The 18,555-nt window shown below is 35.3% G+C and overlaps 1 protein-coding gene across 1 annotated transcript in view; it reads left to right on the forward strand.

Moving 5' to 3' along the window:
• Positions 1 to 18,555, forward strand: part of SPOCK3 (SPARC (osteonectin), cwcv and kazal like domains proteoglycan 3) — a 170,320-nt gene that overhangs the window by 146,121 nt on the left and 5,644 nt on the right. The window contains 2 exon segments of the mRNA XM_032686576.1: positions 3,862 to 3,981; positions 13,463 to 13,684. Of these exon segments, the coding sequence (XP_032542467.1) occupies positions 3,862 to 3,981; positions 13,463 to 13,684 (342 nt within the window).

Below are 18,555 nucleotides of genomic sequence, written 5' to 3' on the forward strand. Positions count from 1 at the left end.
GCTGCTTATATAAAATACATTGTAAGCAACATTGCATGTAAAAGAAGTAGTTTATGTGATGGTTCATTTCTGTCAAGCTTTTACATACATGTCTGTGTTGTGATAGGTTCTACTACATGATGTAGCTTTAGGAACCCTCAAAAGAATTCGGTCTTTTCCTTCCAGAAAATTTCTCTGTCAAGTCACTAGTCTTCTGCTTCTCGCTATTACTAGATGAGACAAGTGGTGCAGCTTTCCTGCCACTGTCATGGCTTAAGCAGTCCAGGCACCTTTTACCTAATAACTGAGGAAGTGGGAGCTTTTGACCCAGAGCTGCTCAAATGCTCTTCTCAAACTATTGAAAAAGCTGTGCTACTTTGAGGATCTATTTGCTGCTTCTAATATGTTCTTGTATGCTTGTATGTTTTCTGCTTTGTCATTTTCCAGTATAAAATGTCATGTTCTTATTAGGTCTGATGTTATTTGATACATTCTGATTTACTTGTCAGAATAATACTGGCTTTTTGTTGCAGTAATCAGAATATAAAAACTGAGCTATCTTCATCTGATAGTTTTATGTTTCAGAAGTGCTTCAAACAATATAATGTAACAGAATATTTAGAGAGGACCATGTGTAAGTGTATCTGTGTTCTGTGTCATACTGTACATGACAGTGGCTAATACCATATGCTGAAACAGCAAACTCTAGTTTATTCTTATACCAAATATCCAAAGAATGTACTCTCTCCTCTTCTTAGTACTTTATTTTTATACCTTCATGAGTTTAGAAGATAATTAGCTTTGGTGTGTCTATTTCACTACTTCTCCAGAAAGGAGGAATTCATACATTCTCTCCATTTTGCAGCTGCCATATGCATCTTTCTGTTAATGTTATTCAAAAGTTTTTAATTGTAGCTGACACTTTCTCATGCTCTCCCTTATATTTTATGTATACACACACACACTCACATTTCTGAATATGTATGTATGTGTGTCTGTAAACAAGGAGTTTATACGCTGGCATCAGAGGTTAATCAGAGTAGCACTGCACACAGAGAGTTTAGAAGCAGATGGAGATAGTCAGGTCAGTCCACCACATTAGTGTAGCTGTGTTATTTCTGGGACCTGTGGTGATATTAAACAGTATTGTACAGGGTAGATAAATCAAAGTGGTTAGATGGCAGGTCAGGTACCCCTAATGATTGTGCTGTGCTCCATACCCTTGGATTCAATTCTAAAAGTCTTTCTCTTAAACTAAAGGAGGGTAATTAAAAGAGGGAACAGTATTACTCTATTTCACCTTGTAGTGGGTTGACCCTGGCTGGATGCCGGGCACCCACCAAAGCCACTTTATCACTGCCCTATACAAGTGGATGGGGGAGAGAAAATGCAATGAAAAGTTCATGGGTTGAGATAAGGACTAGGAGAGATCACTCATCAAATAACATCACAGGGAAAACAAAATCCGTTTAGGGACATTATTGAATTTATTAGTAACAAAATCAGAGCAGGATAATGAGAAGAAAAATAAATCTTAAAAACACCTTACCCTACGCTCTCTCCTTTCCGACCTCTGCCTCCTCCCCTGCAGTGGTACAGGGAGATGGGGAATGGGGGTTGCAGACAGTTCATCACAGGTCGTTTCTGCCTCTTTCCCCCGCTCGGCTGTGGGGTCCCTCCCACAGGATCGAGTCCTCCCCAAACTTCTCCAACATGATTCCATCCCACAGGCAACAGTTCTCCACAAACTGCTGCAATGTGGATCACTTTTTCACAGGGTACAGTCCTTCAGGCACAGCCTGCTCCAGTGTGAGTCCCCCCAGGATCACAAGTTCTGCCAGGAAAACTGCTCCAGCATGGGCTCCTCTCTGCATGGGTCTGCAGGTCCCTGCCAGGAACCTGGGCCAGCACAGGTTTCCTATGGGTTCACAGCCTACTTTCAGGCATCCACCTGCTCCGGCGTGGGGCTCCTCCATGGGCTGCAGGTGGATCTCTGCTCCTCCATGGTTCTTCATGGGCTGCAGGGGATAGCCTGCTTCACCATGGTCTGCACCATGGGCTGCAGGGGAATCCCATCTCTGTAACCTGGAGCATCTCCTCCCCCTCCTTCACTACTGACCTTGGTGTCTGCAGAGCTGTTCCTTTCACATGTTCCTTTCACTCCACTCTTCTCTGTCCGCAGTTACATCTGCATAGTAACTTTTTTTTAACTTCTTAAATACGTTATCATTCCTGATGGGCTCAGCCTTCGCCAGTGGCAGGTCCATTCTGGACCTGGCTTGCAGGGGGTCTGTTGGACATGGGGGAAGCCTGGAGCCCCCTGCTACCAAAACCTGGCCACACAAACCCTGTAATTACACACCTGTAATGGGAGAGGAAATTAAAGAGGAGTAAGGTGACACAAGTTAATAGCTGATTCTGATTCTTTGTGCTGACCTGTCAGCTGATTGCAAGGGTTGGTAAAGGAAGGTGTCTTTGTGGCAACATAGAAATCCCACAAGTTTGAATTCTGAGATGTAGTCTTGGTTCAGGAGACCATTTTTATCTGATTCTTGTCATACAACATTTTTTTGAGTACACATACCTCTTTATCGTGCATTTTTCTCAGTTCCCTATCAAATTATCAGAAAAAAATTGTTCCATTACACAAGAGAAAAGCACAAATACAAGTTTTATAAAAATATCAGTTCACAGTATATGCAAATGTATGTATAAATTGTGCCTAAGTCTTTCATGGATAGAATCAAAGTATCAAGAGAGACTTCAGCAACGACTAAATAATCAAATGCTTACATGCTTGCAGTTGTACAGACATTGATAGTTGTTGGCATAATGACGTTTCAGTCTTACTCTATAATACAAATAGGTGTTTCACACTGTTGTTCAATTTAATGAAGTGCTGAAGGCTGTGTCAACAAATATATTGGATTGCTATATAATGAAGGAAAAGTAAGCTGAACTGGAGATCTGTTTTCAAGAGTGTCACTGTGAATCTCTGCATACTTAGGTATGAACTCTTCAGATTGTACCTTAGTCAGTTACTGGTAGACCTGTAGAGTGATCCTGATTTGGGAGTGATAACTGCAGACAGTGACAGTGGAAGGTATTTTTTTACCTTGGGATGGAGATATCTAGTACTCTTTCCATTCTTTTCATCCATTCTGCTCTTGTCATTTTCCAGATACTATTACTTCTCTGTCTTCTCCTAGCTTTCTCAAGCACATGACAAAATGGAATTCTGGGAGAGGTATCTTCTATTAGCAAGCAGCTGTACAGTTGCCAGTTTGCAGTTAGGTGCTCACGAATTTGACTTGTGAAACTTCATTCAGTCAACTAATATTCCAGCACACTCTTTAAGCACTTTTGCTGTCAACCCTATTTCCCCTTTTTATGCTTCAGCATAGGGGGAAGCAAGTTGGGTGTTCCGCGTTATATGCCTAAATTACATCTCTGACCTGTGTTGGTAGGATTTTCATTAGTATTGCCTTAAGGAACATGGAAATTAAATGCCAAAAGACTGTCATAGGTGTCCCTGACATACAACCTCACCTACAGTAAGATGTGAAAATATCTGTGCTAGAACTGTTTATAGAAGTTTGCAGTAGTTTGCAAAGGAAGTTTTTAATTTCTAGGTGTATGTAGTTTCATAATTCCTTTATACATCAGGCATTTATTTCTGAGGACATTAGTTGGGTTTTGAAAGCATACCTAAGTAATGCAAATGAATTTTATTAATTAAGAAATCTGTGGAACATATATGTTTGAATTATTTGGTTTTCGTGGAGGTTTTTTTCCCTTTTTTTTTATTTTTAGCATACCTTGAAAAGTTCTATTTAGCACCTTAGAGAAAAATATTAAACAGCTCTGCATTTTGTTTTTCAGTGTGCAGTGACCTGGAATTCAGGGAAGTAGCAAACAGATTGAGAGACTGGTTTAAGGCACTTCATGAAAGTGGAATTCAGAATAAGAAGACTAGGATTGTTCAAAGGCCTGAAAGAACCAGTAAGAGATTTTTACTTGTCTTATTTAATGCTTTCTTTGATTCTTTTCTACTTTGATATTTCTGTTGCTACGACTTGCCTTATTCTCACATGGTTTAAATAGGCATGTGTACCAAATCATAACTTCGGGCTTTTCTAAAGTTAATTTCTTACTTATGGCTTAGTACTAACAGACAATGTTCACTTAAACTCCCAACATTATTTGGCAGGACAGCTACCATTCAATGCTTTTATTTGTGAATGCTATCAAATTGAAAGAAAAAATGAAGGAGTTCTAATTATGTGTGACCCATTGTTGCTATGTGATGCCACTGTTGGTACTGGTAAGAAAAAACACCAGAAAAAGGAGCTTGTAAATAAAAAGGAATTTTCAAGGATAAACTTGAAACTGGGAAAGACTCAGGACTACTAATGAAATGGAAACAGTAAGGGTCATAATTTGTTTTTAAACCCTCTCAAATACTTAAATAGTTTCTTCTGTTGTGAAAAGCAGTAAAACTTAAGATGTAATTATCAAAGAGCTTATTTAAAATAGCAGTTGAAGTGTGCATTAATAGTTTCAAGAGTGATGTCCTACTGTGAAGCAGAGTCAAATTAGATTTGTTAAGTCATAAAACTGTACCTTTGGTTAATATGAAGAGCAAACTATGAATTCTTCCAGTGTATGTTTCACAGAACTTGGCCACCACCAGCTTCTTACTTTACTTATTTTATTATTAACTCTTTTGAGTGTTTGAAATCTTTATTTTTATTATTTTTCTTTGCTTTTGCTTGATTGCAATTTGTGGCATTACTTTTTCTTTTTGCAAGAAATCCATTAATTTAATTCAACAGGAAATATCATTTTATTGTGTGATTTGTTCATCTAGTATGATGTAGTGCAAGCACAAAGTTCTTAAGCATGTGAGATTTTACCCTTAGACATCTTTTTTGGCCTTTTTTCCTTAAACACACAGATGGTATTAATAAGACCTTCAATCTATACTTGAGACAGTCGACTGTATTATGATGTGTATGTGGATATAATATACTAATTTATTTTACCACTGGTTTGTTTGCAAATTTTTACTTTATAATAGCAATCAAGGACTGTATTTGGACTTAAGATCTAAGATTTTAATATGTGTGACTAATAGTGCAGGAGTCTCATGAATTTTTGGATCTTGTCAGTTTTGGAAACCTTAAAGTCCTCTTCTTTCACAGTGTAAAGAATACGAATATATTTTAGGTGGTATCTGAAATTTAAGGCACAAGTTAGATTGGATCCTCTTCTATCATTTTTTCGAGAGGTAGAATCAAGAGTTGATTTGGATGGCTAAGAATAGTCTTTGCAGGGCTCTTTTTCATCAGCAGGTAAGGAGGTGCAGTCTGTGTGGAAAAATCTGTTTCCTGTGCACTGATGACTTTAAATTCCCTGTCAATATCATGATGTCAGAAATGTTCGACTTATGTTTGTATCATGGTACTAGAAATTGGAATGTTGTATGAAATATTAATTTATTACTATTTATTACTATCCTGGAAGTGTGATGATAGGGTTTGGCATGTTTATTTTATTTTTACTAAAACAAAGTAAATCAAATTCTAGAAAATGGTTACATATGAGACATTTAGTTTGTCCTATATTTTCTTCTTTTCTTTTTCTTTGCAAAATTAAAAACCCACAGTGCTTCACAAAAACATTTGAACTATATAATAACTGTTTAGAGATCAGTGTTTTAGCACTGTGAGCAGTTACTCAAACTGCATATAGCTAATTGGGAAAAAATATTGCTTTCAGATATGAAAGATTCCATTTGTGCAGTACTTACTTGATTTTATAGATAACCAATATTTACATGATTGTATTAGTTTGAGAGGCTACTGCAGAAAGGCAGTCCATCTATAGACAGAAAGCAATGGGATTAATAGATGAGCAGTAATAGTTTTTTCCTTTGCGGATTTTGGGATGCACAAATTATCTTAAAACTGGTTTCGTTAGTGCAACTATCTATTTTTTCTAGTATGTACATTTCTGTACTTCAAAATTTCTAATTTGAGGCAACACATCTTATAAGGAATTAATATTAATATCTCTGTGGTTTAGAAGGAAATGCTGTGTCACTATGTCCCTGTAAACGCATAAAGAAACAAGAAATAATGATAACCATTCAACACAGTAATGTCCTTTCTAATAATATGAGGCAATTCTTAAAATTGTTCTTGAAGACTTAAGTTCTCAAGTAATATCCCTCTAAGTCTCTCTCCAAAGTAGTAGGAGATCAGAGACATTAGGCATATTGAAACACAAATGTACCAGAGCTGTCCAGCCCCTGTTTTGAGGATATCAGAAAGCTACACCTACAAATAAATCTTGCAAAGAACTTACCATGTATAATGAATTTGTACTTAGCACATGAGGCTTAGTGGTCTGTACAGAGCAATAGCTATGACGAAAAAACCACCTGAACGCAACTTCCTCTTTCAGCGTCCTAATTATGCTAGCAAATCCCTGGAGTTGTTTGTTACCCTTGGGGAGTTAAAAATCTGTTTTGGCACCTTTTTCCCCAGGCTGTCCTTTATTCTTGTCATAAAGTTCCTTCCTCACTGAAAAACTACACTTAAAAAAGCAATTTGTGACATCCTTTCTGCTTGTCTGTTTGTGTTTAGGATTTCTTGTATTTCAGTCTCTCTGGTGGCACTTGGAACAGGATTTATTAGAAGACTTGGGCACAGTCCTTCTGACCAAGGCAGATGTGCTGCAAGTGTGTAGTGCCTTGCTGGTGTTTTTCAGAGTTGTTTCAGCTATTAAATAGTCCACATTGATCCATAAAATCATTCGTATTACTTCTAAGCAAACCAAACGACAGTGTTGTTCTACTGGAGCCATCAATATTTTGATAACAAGTTAAAAATGTAAGGTGCCTACATTGTTGTGTTTTTAAAAGAATAAGGTCATTTTGTTTTACTGACACGTTTTTTTTCCAAAGCTGAATCTTATTAGTAATTCAGACTAGAATATTTAAAAAAAAAAAAGAGGGTTTGTTTCCAAAATCCCTTTTGTGTCTATTTGCAGTCAAATGGAATATATCTAGAAGTATCATTAACATAAATGCTATATAAAAGCTTAAATCTTTTCCTCACACCATTTGAGGTCTAAATAGATGACACAAAGGGGAAAGAGATGCTTTACCCTCATACTGCAATAATAACCCCATTATTTTTCCCATATGGGTGGGAAAATATGGAGTTTAAAAATAAGTGACATTTTATATACCTATTTAAAGTCTATTAAAATCCTGTTCTATTTCTGTATTAATTTTGTGTGATAAAACACAATATTGATGGCTCCAGCAGAACAACACTGTCGTTTGGTTTGCTTAGAAGTAATATGAATGATTTTATGGATCAACGTGGACTATTTAATAGCTGAAACAACTCTGAAAAACACCAGCAAGGCACTACACAAAATTAATAAACACAAAATAAAACACAAAATTAATGTATCATATGCAAAGCACAAAAATTACCATAGTCCCACAAATATTTCTGCTAACAGGCAGTCTATTTCTGAAAAATACTTGTGCACCTTGTCATGTTAGAAGATGAAAGACCAGAGGCCAAAGGTAAAAGAGAATCTTATGCCTTGGAAATAATATGATTATTGGAGTCTAATACACTAATAATTTTGAAAATAACATAAAAATACAAGTAGTCTGAAAATAAAGTTACTTATAATTGGCTTGTCTAGAACTAGAATAGTGAGGTATTATTATTACACTAAAATTGACAAATCTCCATACAAACTTGCAGAAGGAAAAGTCAGTTTTGTAAAGAAAGGTAAATAAAATAAGCAACTTCATATTTTTGCTTGGAGGTTTTTATTTCCTTCTGACTATTCTAAATTCTTTATCAATGAAGAAACAAACTGACATTATGCAGTGATAAATTACAATTTGCTGATCTTCATTGCTGAAGCATATTCGGAAATTCTGAGGTACAGACAGAACTTCTAAGCAGAACAGTAAGGTTTTTCTTACTGTTGTCAGTACTCTTCCATATAGTCACTGTATAGTTATAAGAGCTAGAAAGAATTGTGTTTTTAAAGAGTGTTTTTGATGTCTTCAAGATGCTGACTGCCTGGGAATTTACCTAATTTCTGAGATTGTCTCAGAAAATGTCACATAAGCTGTACTGCAAAGTTGTACAGGCTGGCAACCTGAACTATAATTCTAGTTTACTAGAAAGAAAAGGTTCTTCTAATGAATTTCTGCATGTCTCAGGTTAGCTTATGCAAAGGCATCCTTAATGCAAGAGTCTGGAAGAAGAAATCCAGCATAGAAGTAATTCTGATCAAGGATTTTAATTAATTCGTCTCTACTTAAAATTCAGACTCTGAATGAACTAAATCAGTATTGTTGACTGAAGTTGGTTTTGACTCTTTGTTTTTTACAGAATTATTCTTATACACAATGAAGTATATGTAGATGTTTATTATAGCATTTCCTCCTCAGATATCGTCTACTTTTCTTTAACAATCACAGCTATTAATAAAATGATCAATTGGGTGTCCCAAATAATACATTTCATCTTAGCTCTCAAGATACTAGGAAACTGATAACCTCCAGCAATAGGATTCATCTTGCTTCCCCTTCCCTCTCCGCCTCCATAAAATTCTTTAAAACACTTTCTCAAAAAGGAGAGACTTCAGGATGCAAACTGTTACAGGTGTTTAAAGAACATTCCAGCTGTGCTTTATTTCTTCCTCTTGTACATTTTGTTGTGAAATGAGGGTCGGTTTTCCTAGGTTTATCATAATACCTTTGGTACCTTCCCCTTATACCATGTTCCCCAGGACCAGGAGTTGGTCTTCGATGATCCCTGTGGTCCCTTCCAGCTCAGGGATGGATGATTTTGTGTCTTGCCCTAACCCAGCTTTAGGCAGGTGACAGAGAGTATTAAAGCTGTCTCCTTCTTGGGCTAGGGTTGAGCCAGATGAGGCTCACCTAGATCAGTACTTTTGTAATCCGGTATGACAGAAGGCATTCACATCTACTTAGTCCTCTTTATTTTAAAGTCTGTCCTGCTCAGGTCCGTCTTGATTACATTAGGAAGGAAAACATTTTCCCAGCTTGTAGTCGGCCTGAGCTGTGTAATGCTGTTAACTGAAGATTTTCTGCAAGCCCAAATATTACAAGAATCCATTACCATTGAAAACCTTCTTGCTGTGCAGCTTGCACACTGAACAGATAAAATCCATGGTCTAGATGGCAGTCAGGACTCTGGCAGAGTGCACGTGTGTTTATTCACGTGTGATTTGTCAGTGATTTTTATTGTTTCAGAGAGTGTACTGGTACTGGAAAGAATCATGCACTTTTAGGTGTACTGGATAAACAATTTCTACATAATGCAATACGTGAGCCCTATGTATGTAAGTATACTGTTCTGATTTCCACATGATGTCAAAATCTGTCTTCCTCAATGTATACAAGTATTTATTGCTTATATCCTTAATAAGCAGGCAAACAATAGTTTTACCTTGGAAAGCAGATTATATTTACTGAGAGTTGAAATTCTCCCTAAGAAATAACCAGAAACAGGAGTGCTTCTGTTGGTACCTTTTGAACAAATGTTTTGGATGCCTAGTGTGTAAGCCATGGAGGAGGGGCTATATTTCTTAATAATTTTTCCCTTGGGATTGTTTTGGCCGAGGAAAAGAGCTTAAACTGGTACTTCACATTTTCTAGACAATGTTCAGAAATAGCTTCATAAAAGCTCATTTTATTATGGTATATGGAAATAGATTTTAAATAAGTAGTTAAAATTACAGGAAGAGAAATCTTCTTTCATAATTTAGTCACCTGAGCAGCAGTTTTTGCTCTCCTCAGTATAATGTCCTGGTACTTCATCATCAAGAATAAATTGCTATCATTCAACATACTGATTCATCCCCCTTAGTTTCCATTTAGTGTTTTCTTTCACAACTGTGAAAAATGTCTAAAAAACCAGCATTCTAGTTGGTGCTCAAAGTGATAATATATGTAATGTGTAATTTGGGCAATTACTTGCTAGTACTAGGCCACAGGTGATTTTTGATTCTTAGTTCTGTATCACCTGACCCCTTCATGTGCCAAACCAGATGTTAGCAGATGTTAAACTCTAGGTATGTACCTAAGTGCTTTTCTGTCTCTTTTTCACAAGTATAACATTTTCCAGAGTGACAGATGTATTATTTTATCAATACTGTAAAAATGGAAGAAAGTCATTGCCAAGAGAAAATACTTCTGATAATCTTAATTTTGGACAGTTCCTTAAAGATTCTTTTAAAATGAACCAAGAATTTTACTTTACCACAGTAATCTCTAAAAGACTTGATAATGTGCACATGGAACCGAGGGTGATGATCTTCTTGTGGTGTAGAAATTCTGGAAGAGGTGGACTATTCCATTTTATTTCAAACAAAGCTTCTATCTCTGTCAACACCTGCCTGGCTTACCTCTGAAATACTTGAGACATTTTTATTTATTTCACCAAAACTAGTATTTGACCTAGATTTCAGACATTTCTATACTGCAGTGACTGATGGTTGTGAAATAGTTTGGCTTGATAAAACAAGACAAATGAAAACTAAAAAGATATGTGATTTTTCACTATTTAAAACACTAAAATTGTGTATACCAGAGAAGAGGAAGTACAAAAAAGAAATAGTAAAAAAACCAACAAATATGCCTGGGCTATAAAGGAAAATACAAACTACTTCAGAGTTAAGCTCTGAAAAAAGAAACAAACTGCTTTCAAGGTAAAGCATGATCAGTTTTAGAAATTATTATATCAAACAGTTATTTAGTAGAAAGCTAGACCCCATGACCCACAGTGCTTTTTCTCCAGCATGTGATGCTATTTAATAGGTAGGTTATGACAGCTTTAATAAATGTAAGCTTTATTTTCCAGGCTTGGAAATAACCTAAAAAATTTCTTATATGAAATGTTATTGTTTAAACCAGGTTTATTAGTTCTGATGTACCAGTTATAATATATTCCTGTTTCTGGGAAGAGTATGTCGTGCATATCAGACTTCAGACTCTATATTTAAATATTTAAGTATAGTTACGTTGAACCTTAAGTGGATATATTGATATATTGAAAATATTGATATATTGATATATTGAAAATATTAAAACATAGTGACATTTTTCTGGTGCTATCCTGTTGATATCAGAGATCTGTAATAAAATCATCTGTCTTTTAGTGATATTACTGATTCCAATGCAAATTTTTTAATTTCAAGCTCTGTCTTTAACTATGACAAATGTAATAGAGAAAAGGCTGCTGGGACATTACTATTAGGCACACTTTTTAAAAAATCTAAAAGCTATATAGAAAGAAGTGAGAAAAAAAATGAGGAATAGGAACAGAGAATGAACTCAAGTCACAGGCTAATGCTAATTAAGGGAATCAAGAAAAAAATAGGGATAAAGTCTTATGCAGTTGTATAATATTGTTCCAACCTTAATTTAGTGATGCGTACAACCTTTGAAATGTTCAGCGTTCTTTCACTAGTAGTCAGATTAATTTATTTCTTTTTAGAGTATGATTTAAAACTGACTGAGAAGTAAAGTAAGCAGTTGTTTGGGTTTTTTCTGCATTTCCTTAGTTTAATTTATTAAATACAAAAGCTGTCTTCTAGTGTCCTAAAATACAAAGTACTTTATGATGTGAGCTTTGCCAGCTTGGACCACAAACACTAAAAACACTTTGTCCGAAACTTGAAGATGCTTCTTTCAGTACATTTATGCTCAAAATTTCATGTGCAGATATCTACAATTACTTACTTTGGCCCACAAGCTACACCTGAATACACCCTTAAAGTGGCTTTTATATATTCCCTTCCAGCTGGCATCTTGTTAATTAAAATCTGTCTCCTCATGGTTGCTGTTTTTCTGCCCCTTCTCTTACAGTTTGGTGAACTGGCCAGAGTGCTAAATTCAGAAAAATTTTGTGAGCACAAGAATAATTTCTCCCGTCATGCAGGTACACGAAAGGCAGGATAGGTGACAGTACGTTTCATGTCAACCTCTTTCTGAATCCAAGGTCGTGAGGAGGATCTCTAGCTAAAAGCAGGACTAGGAGAGAAAGTGTTAAGAGGCCTTCAGGAACAGAGCCTTATAGGTAAATAATGTCATACTGAATATTTAACCTTAAATAAAATGTTTTAAGATGGAGGAACCTTACAGAGTTTTTCTAATCAGAAACACCTGTTGAATAATTTTGGTATAATTTACAGATAAAGTTGAATAACACATCTGCTATAATATCCTTATTCATTCTGTTGGGTCCTGTATCTTGTTGCTTTTCATAATGTACAGAAAAGAAGTTTTGTCTTTACGTGTTAACAGGGGCTGGAGAGGAAGGAAGAGAGAGGTCATTGGTTGAACGCTTGGCTATGTTTTTAAATTGTGTTAAACTCATGAAAAATATTAAAAATATCAAATGGCTGTCTTTTTTTTTCTTTTTTTCTCTTCTTTCTCTCAAACAAAATTAATAATTAATGCAACAGGTCATAAGGGAAGAAGGAAAAGTGAGATCACCCTGATGAAAAGTCATAGTTAGTTCAGGATTTCTGGGGAAGGGGGGTTTATGTGGTGGTCCGACTTTAACAAGGAATTTTTGATGCTATCAGCTTTCTTCTTTTACTTTCTGGAATGGTTGTTCTGCCATAGTGTGGACATGTACATATGCAGATATATATGTAAAAGAAAATTTACTGATTTCTAAATACAGTTCCTGGGTTATCCAAGTTGACCTGTTTTAGCAGTATAGAAGTGCTTTACAGATTTCTCTAATGTTGTCAAAACAACAGCAAAGGTAGACAGGCTTGATTTTTAACAGCAGTAGAAATTGGGAATTCCCGTGTCCAATTATCTTTTCCATGGTCTCCTCAGAGATAGAAAGTACTCCAGGTAAACATAAAATACAACTTTCAAAGCATTGCTGAGGCTGACTATGATGTTACTTTTTCACAGATTTAAATGTGTATTAATGGAACAAAAAAAAAACCCCATGAACTCCAACAAGTTTTCTGGAATTTATTCTCTTCTTAGTTCTATAAACTTTGCAAACCATTTAAGTTTCAGTCTCCTGGTTTATAATATCAGCTAAATTCTTTAACAGAATTGTTTTCCAGGAAATCACAGTATATCATTTATTAGCATACATAGTGTGTATGCTATAGTTATGACATTTGACAAGAAAACTTGTATTTCTAAATGCTTTGAGACCAATGATGGGATTAATTTTTTTAGCAGGTTAATTTAATGACTTTTAAATTGAATCTGACATATAATTTATATATAGTATTTCAATAGCCTGCACTGTGTATGTACTGTATCTGTGTACCACCAGAGCTGTTCCCGTGATGCAGCATTCTTTTGGGATGGCTAAACTCAACAGCTACTCTATCTTTCTTAGTATATAATTTTTATTATTTTTGTTTTACCTCTTAGGATTTGATACCAGCATTCTGCCAATTTGCAAAGACTCCCTTGGCTGGATGTTTAATAGGCTTGATACGAACTATGACCTGTTGTTGGACCAGTCGGAACTTGGAAGCATTTACCTTGACAAGAATGAGCCATGCACCAGGGCGTTCTTCAATTCTTGTGACACATACAAAGACAGTTTGATATCTAACAATGAGTGGTGCTACTGCTTCCAAAGACAGCAAGGTAAAAGATGAGAACAAGCTGCATATGCATATGACTGACCTTTTTGTTGGGCTTCATCTTTTTTTTAACATATTAAGAAGATTACAGTAAACTACAAGCTCTTAAATGCTGTACAATGAATTTGTGTTAAGGTTTTTGACCTATGGTGAATACCTAAAATGAAATTAAAAAATCACAAATAAACAAACAAAAAACCCCAACCCAAGCTAAATGGAAACACTTGCTAAAAATTCAGGTATTCTAAATAAAGTGCAAAACAGCAACAAATGCTTTTACAGCTATATTGTTCCTTGTCCCAACATCCAGTACATATGTAGAGGAGAGAGATCAAAATAAAGAACAAAATTACTTAAATTATTTCTTTCACAGTCTACTTTACCTACATTATAAAATAAACTTTTTTTTATTGCTAATGTAGAGTATCTTAATGTTCTGTGGGCCTAATAAAATAGCTGAATGAACATTATGGATAAAGTTATTTCCAGTCATTTGGACCTAAAAACAGTAGATTTTTATTGCCTAGTTAAATATCTTGTTAATGTTCTGATGTGATTTGGTTATACAAATAAACATGACCTATAAGCATTATTTCCTGAGGAGTATAAAAAATTTTAGACGTAGGTGAGACATCACATAAATTATGTGATCAAACTAGTTATAATGTATCAAGGAATTTACTCATTAGATATTGTCTGAAATTGGTCAGAATTACCCCTTCATTTTTCTTACTAGCATGAGGGAGTTTTTTTAAAGGATAAATAACAACCAAGGTTTAAATTTCTTCTGCCAGTAGAGGAGATAAAACTGATTTGGTGGAAAGTTTGCAAAGGCAATTCAACCTTTTTGAAAATTTTAGTATCAGTTTTTAAATCTCACTTATGCCCTTAAAACTCTCATGATAAATTCCCATTAGCAATCAACATGATTCTGATTTCTGTGGAAATAAAGGTTTTTATCATGCCACATCTACCAGTTTTAAATCTGTATAAAAATAAAACTGTACTTCTATAGATAAATACTGAATAGCAGATTTCTTTTTCTTGGTAAATTTCTAGTTATAAAGTTAACATTTAAATTTTCAAAATGCCTTGTTTGTTTCGTAGTAGAACAATAATTTTGGCTTTTATCTTATAAGCATGTATGTACTGCTAACAAAATTAGCAAATTAAAAATAACCCATCCCAGAAGTAAGGTAGTTCTTAAAGAACATAACATGGTTTGTTCAGTTGTCTTTAAAATAAAAAAAACTACCACCACAATAATTTCAGCTTTATATATAAACAACCTTACACTTTGGAGAGCAGCATAATTCTTTTCAGTTGCCAGAGGAAGTATAGCGCATAATATGTGGCCTAGTATGGTCCAAGGTTTTTCTACCAATTTTATATCATCTATGTACTACATAACCAGGGCATTAAGAAAACCCTTCCATAGATTAGTTTCAGGTAGTTTTGCATTCTATAGCCTATAAACTCATCTTGTCTAAAATATTTGGTCAGCATACAGCTAGAACCTGAGGATGGTATTGTAAAGACTGCTCTATATGCTACAGAATGTTATTAATGGTATGCCAGCTGATCCGGTTTTCGGTGACACTGATTCTCCACATTGCAGAATCCAACATTATCGGGCTTTCCTTCCCTTTTTTACCAATTTCTTTGCTGTCTTGATAATGGTGTTGAGATAAGGCACTGATTTTAAACAGATTAGATAGCCTTTGATACTACAGTGTACGAGCATATAGTAAAAAAGATGTGTCCTCAACATTGTAAATGTCGTGAAATGTCAATTTCGGCAATCCTTGCATATTAGACATGCCCTTCATCCTTCCAAATTAGCACTGTCATCAAAATCTGTATTCTCCTTTTTAGGTGTAAGGAGAAAAAAAGAAGCTTATAATCTTATTTTTCATGTCTTATTATTAGCTCTTGCACAATGGTCTGAGTCCTAACTCCTGGTATTAGTAACCCACTGAATTCTTTATTCGTAGTTTGCAGTGTTGTGCTAAAACCTTGGAATATGTTCATGTTTGGTTATGTTTTACTTGATTGAACAGTCTAAATAAGGCCTTTAACTAAGCCTTTGCTATTAATAGCAAAGGGATGGCAAAGTAGAGAAATTCAGTGGCTTCTTTCTGATGTTTATTAAAAGAAGTTGATATTAACAGAATGCTTTGAGCCATGCAGAGCAACTCCCTGTATTCATTGAGCTTAGTAGCTGCTTTCTGGGCAGATCAACGGTTTTACAGTAGTGTTCTTGATTAACAGTGTTCAGAAGTATACAAACTATACAAAACTTAGTCAACAATATGTATCAAAACGGGATAGCAATTTCATTGTGCTTTTTGAAAGCACATAGTATTGCTTACATCATTATCTGAGAAGCCCTCATGGTCTTTGATCTTAGCTTCATGATGCAAGATGGTCGGGATCAGACAAGTACTTTCAACTCTTCTTCATTCTTTCTTTCTGCTTGAGATATGCCATGATGCATTACACTACACTAGATGCATTACTGCACATTGCTCACAACTTCTAGTCAATATAAGCATATTCCTATGAAGTCAGATCCTTCTTGGGGAGCAGATGATCTTCTTATAGTAGCTATCCCACCTTGACAAATGCTTAAATACTTACATACATTTCAGTGATGCTTATTGCATTTTCTCTTGTCTTATTCTGCTTTAAATGTAGTTTTGTATTTCTGAGATATATCTAAGAAACTACAATGCATTTCTGCAATACTTAAAATCGGCCACTTTTCCAGTGCTCTTTGAAAGTCTTCCTGTGCTTTGGTTGCTATTTGCCCTCAAGTTTCAACAATTCATGTAAGTGCTTCAGTGCCCATCTCCAGAATTTGTTTTCTTAGTTGTTTGATGCTAATTTGTCACTTTAGTGCTTGCCTAAATGCTGAGGCCTTTGCAATGTCAACCTTTTAATAGGTTGATTTTTTTTTCTGCCAGTAATTCATTATTATTGTAGCGTTACTTTTTTGTATCACTGAATCAGAGTAGAAGAGTACCCAATTCTACTGGGAATATTTGTGCTTAGCACCTAAGTATTTCCTTACTGCAGGTCTCTGCATGAATCTATTAGTCCAGCATTTTCTAGGCGGATTTTCTTACAGGCTCTCTGTCTGTCATGCCTAGAAGACATCATCATGACTAAAAACAGTCCATCTTACAGATGAATAATAATTATCATGATTCATATTTTTCAGTCTTCAAATTGCAAGGACTTCAAATATATTTATAGATGATTATAAAGGAAGGTGTATCAAGATAAATGATGATCATAAATGAGATTCCCTGAAAGAATTCTTGAAGTCTAGTGTTGATGCTTCTGATCCCTAAAGTAAAAGCCTTGGATGTCCAAGAACAATTACAATGCTTGACCACAAGCACAGGCAAGACATAACAAGGCAGGCTAATCTGCAGTGGACCATGTTCCAGAACCTAGGGGCTCTGCCAAATATTACCTACTTGATATATGGAAAATCACTGTTTTGTATTTGAGTAAGATGGAGAATCTTGGAAAGCTGGAGGCTCACTGTGCAGGTAACAACTCCTTCAGACGTGTCTGTAAAAAATGAAAGACATTCTTTATAAAATCTACCAGTTTTACTCCAGTTGCTCTGTTAATGTGCCATTTTGGTAAACCAAAGCTTAGTTGTGCTATCCTGGAAGCACCTCTTGACACGACTGGATATTGATGTCTCAAGGGCCAGTATTAATAACATGGGATACTCTGGTGTGCATGAGTACTTGTAGCACTAAAGAACTGTGGATGGCTGGTGTTACATGGTTCATGAATCACTCATAATAATGCAGTGATATTATCAGAAATACAATTCCTACCACATCTATGGAAGTAGATTAGGGATGAAGATAATTAGGTACATTATTTGTATTCAAGTTATCAGAAAGACTGATGTCAGAATAATTGCTATTTCAAAGGAAGCCACCACACTGATCTTTGTAAAGGAATTTTTTCTTCTTGGCTCAGGACTGCCAGAAGTTGTCCTGTGACTCTTCTTTTTTATTGAAATAAGTTCAGAAATCTTAAAGAAAGCTTTTCAAACTTAGGAACTAACTGGAAAATAAAGAGGGAAGCACTGTGATTTGGGAAGAGAAGAAAAAGAATATGCTATAGACCAAAGGAGATGGTTGAACCTCTAGCCTTCTCTTTGACAGTTTTTAGCAACAGAGTGATTTAGTATTGTTAAGAGTTTTTGCTGCTTTTATCCTGAGAAGCAAAGCTTAAATGTGAATCTTGAAGACCTAACTTCTGAGAAGAAAAAAGTTTTAGGTAAGTAACTTTCTCATGTTGCCATGTTACCTCTTGGTTAGTTGTATTCCTTTTTGTAATTATGTAACCAAAGATTTATAGCTGTAAATGAAAATTTTTTTTTTCTTTAGGCATAGTTGATAATTTTTACTTTTCCACATGTTAGTGCTCATGTGTTTAGATCTGTGTTTCCAATTTGGGATTTTTTTCCATAGAACAAAATAAGTGTATTTTTCCTGTTTGACTAGTTCTTCTCCTGCAGTATATTTCCCATCTCTTTGGGGGATAGGATAGACTAGACTAGACTAGACTAGATGGAAAAGATTCTGTAACATAATCCGACTGTTAACCTAACACTGCCAAATCCACCCCAGTCCTAGAGCCTTCTAGGCTATTGAAACTTGTGTATTAAATGACTGTCATTTATTAGATTAATGATTAATGGAAAATACCTTTTGTTTTAAGAAATAATTGATCCTCAGAATGTTGTAGAATTAAAAGTTTTAACTCTTTAAATATCAGGAAAGGCAGAAACCTTAGTTTTGAAAAGTAGTGAATATCTCTGGCAAATAGCGATCATGGTCA

The sequence above is a fragment of the Chiroxiphia lanceolata genome, chromosome 4 (genome assembly GCF_009829145.1).
Source record: "Chiroxiphia lanceolata isolate bChiLan1 chromosome 4, bChiLan1.pri, whole genome shotgun sequence".
In the NCBI taxonomy this organism is placed as follows: Eukaryota; Metazoa; Chordata; class Aves; order Passeriformes; family Pipridae; genus Chiroxiphia; species Chiroxiphia lanceolata.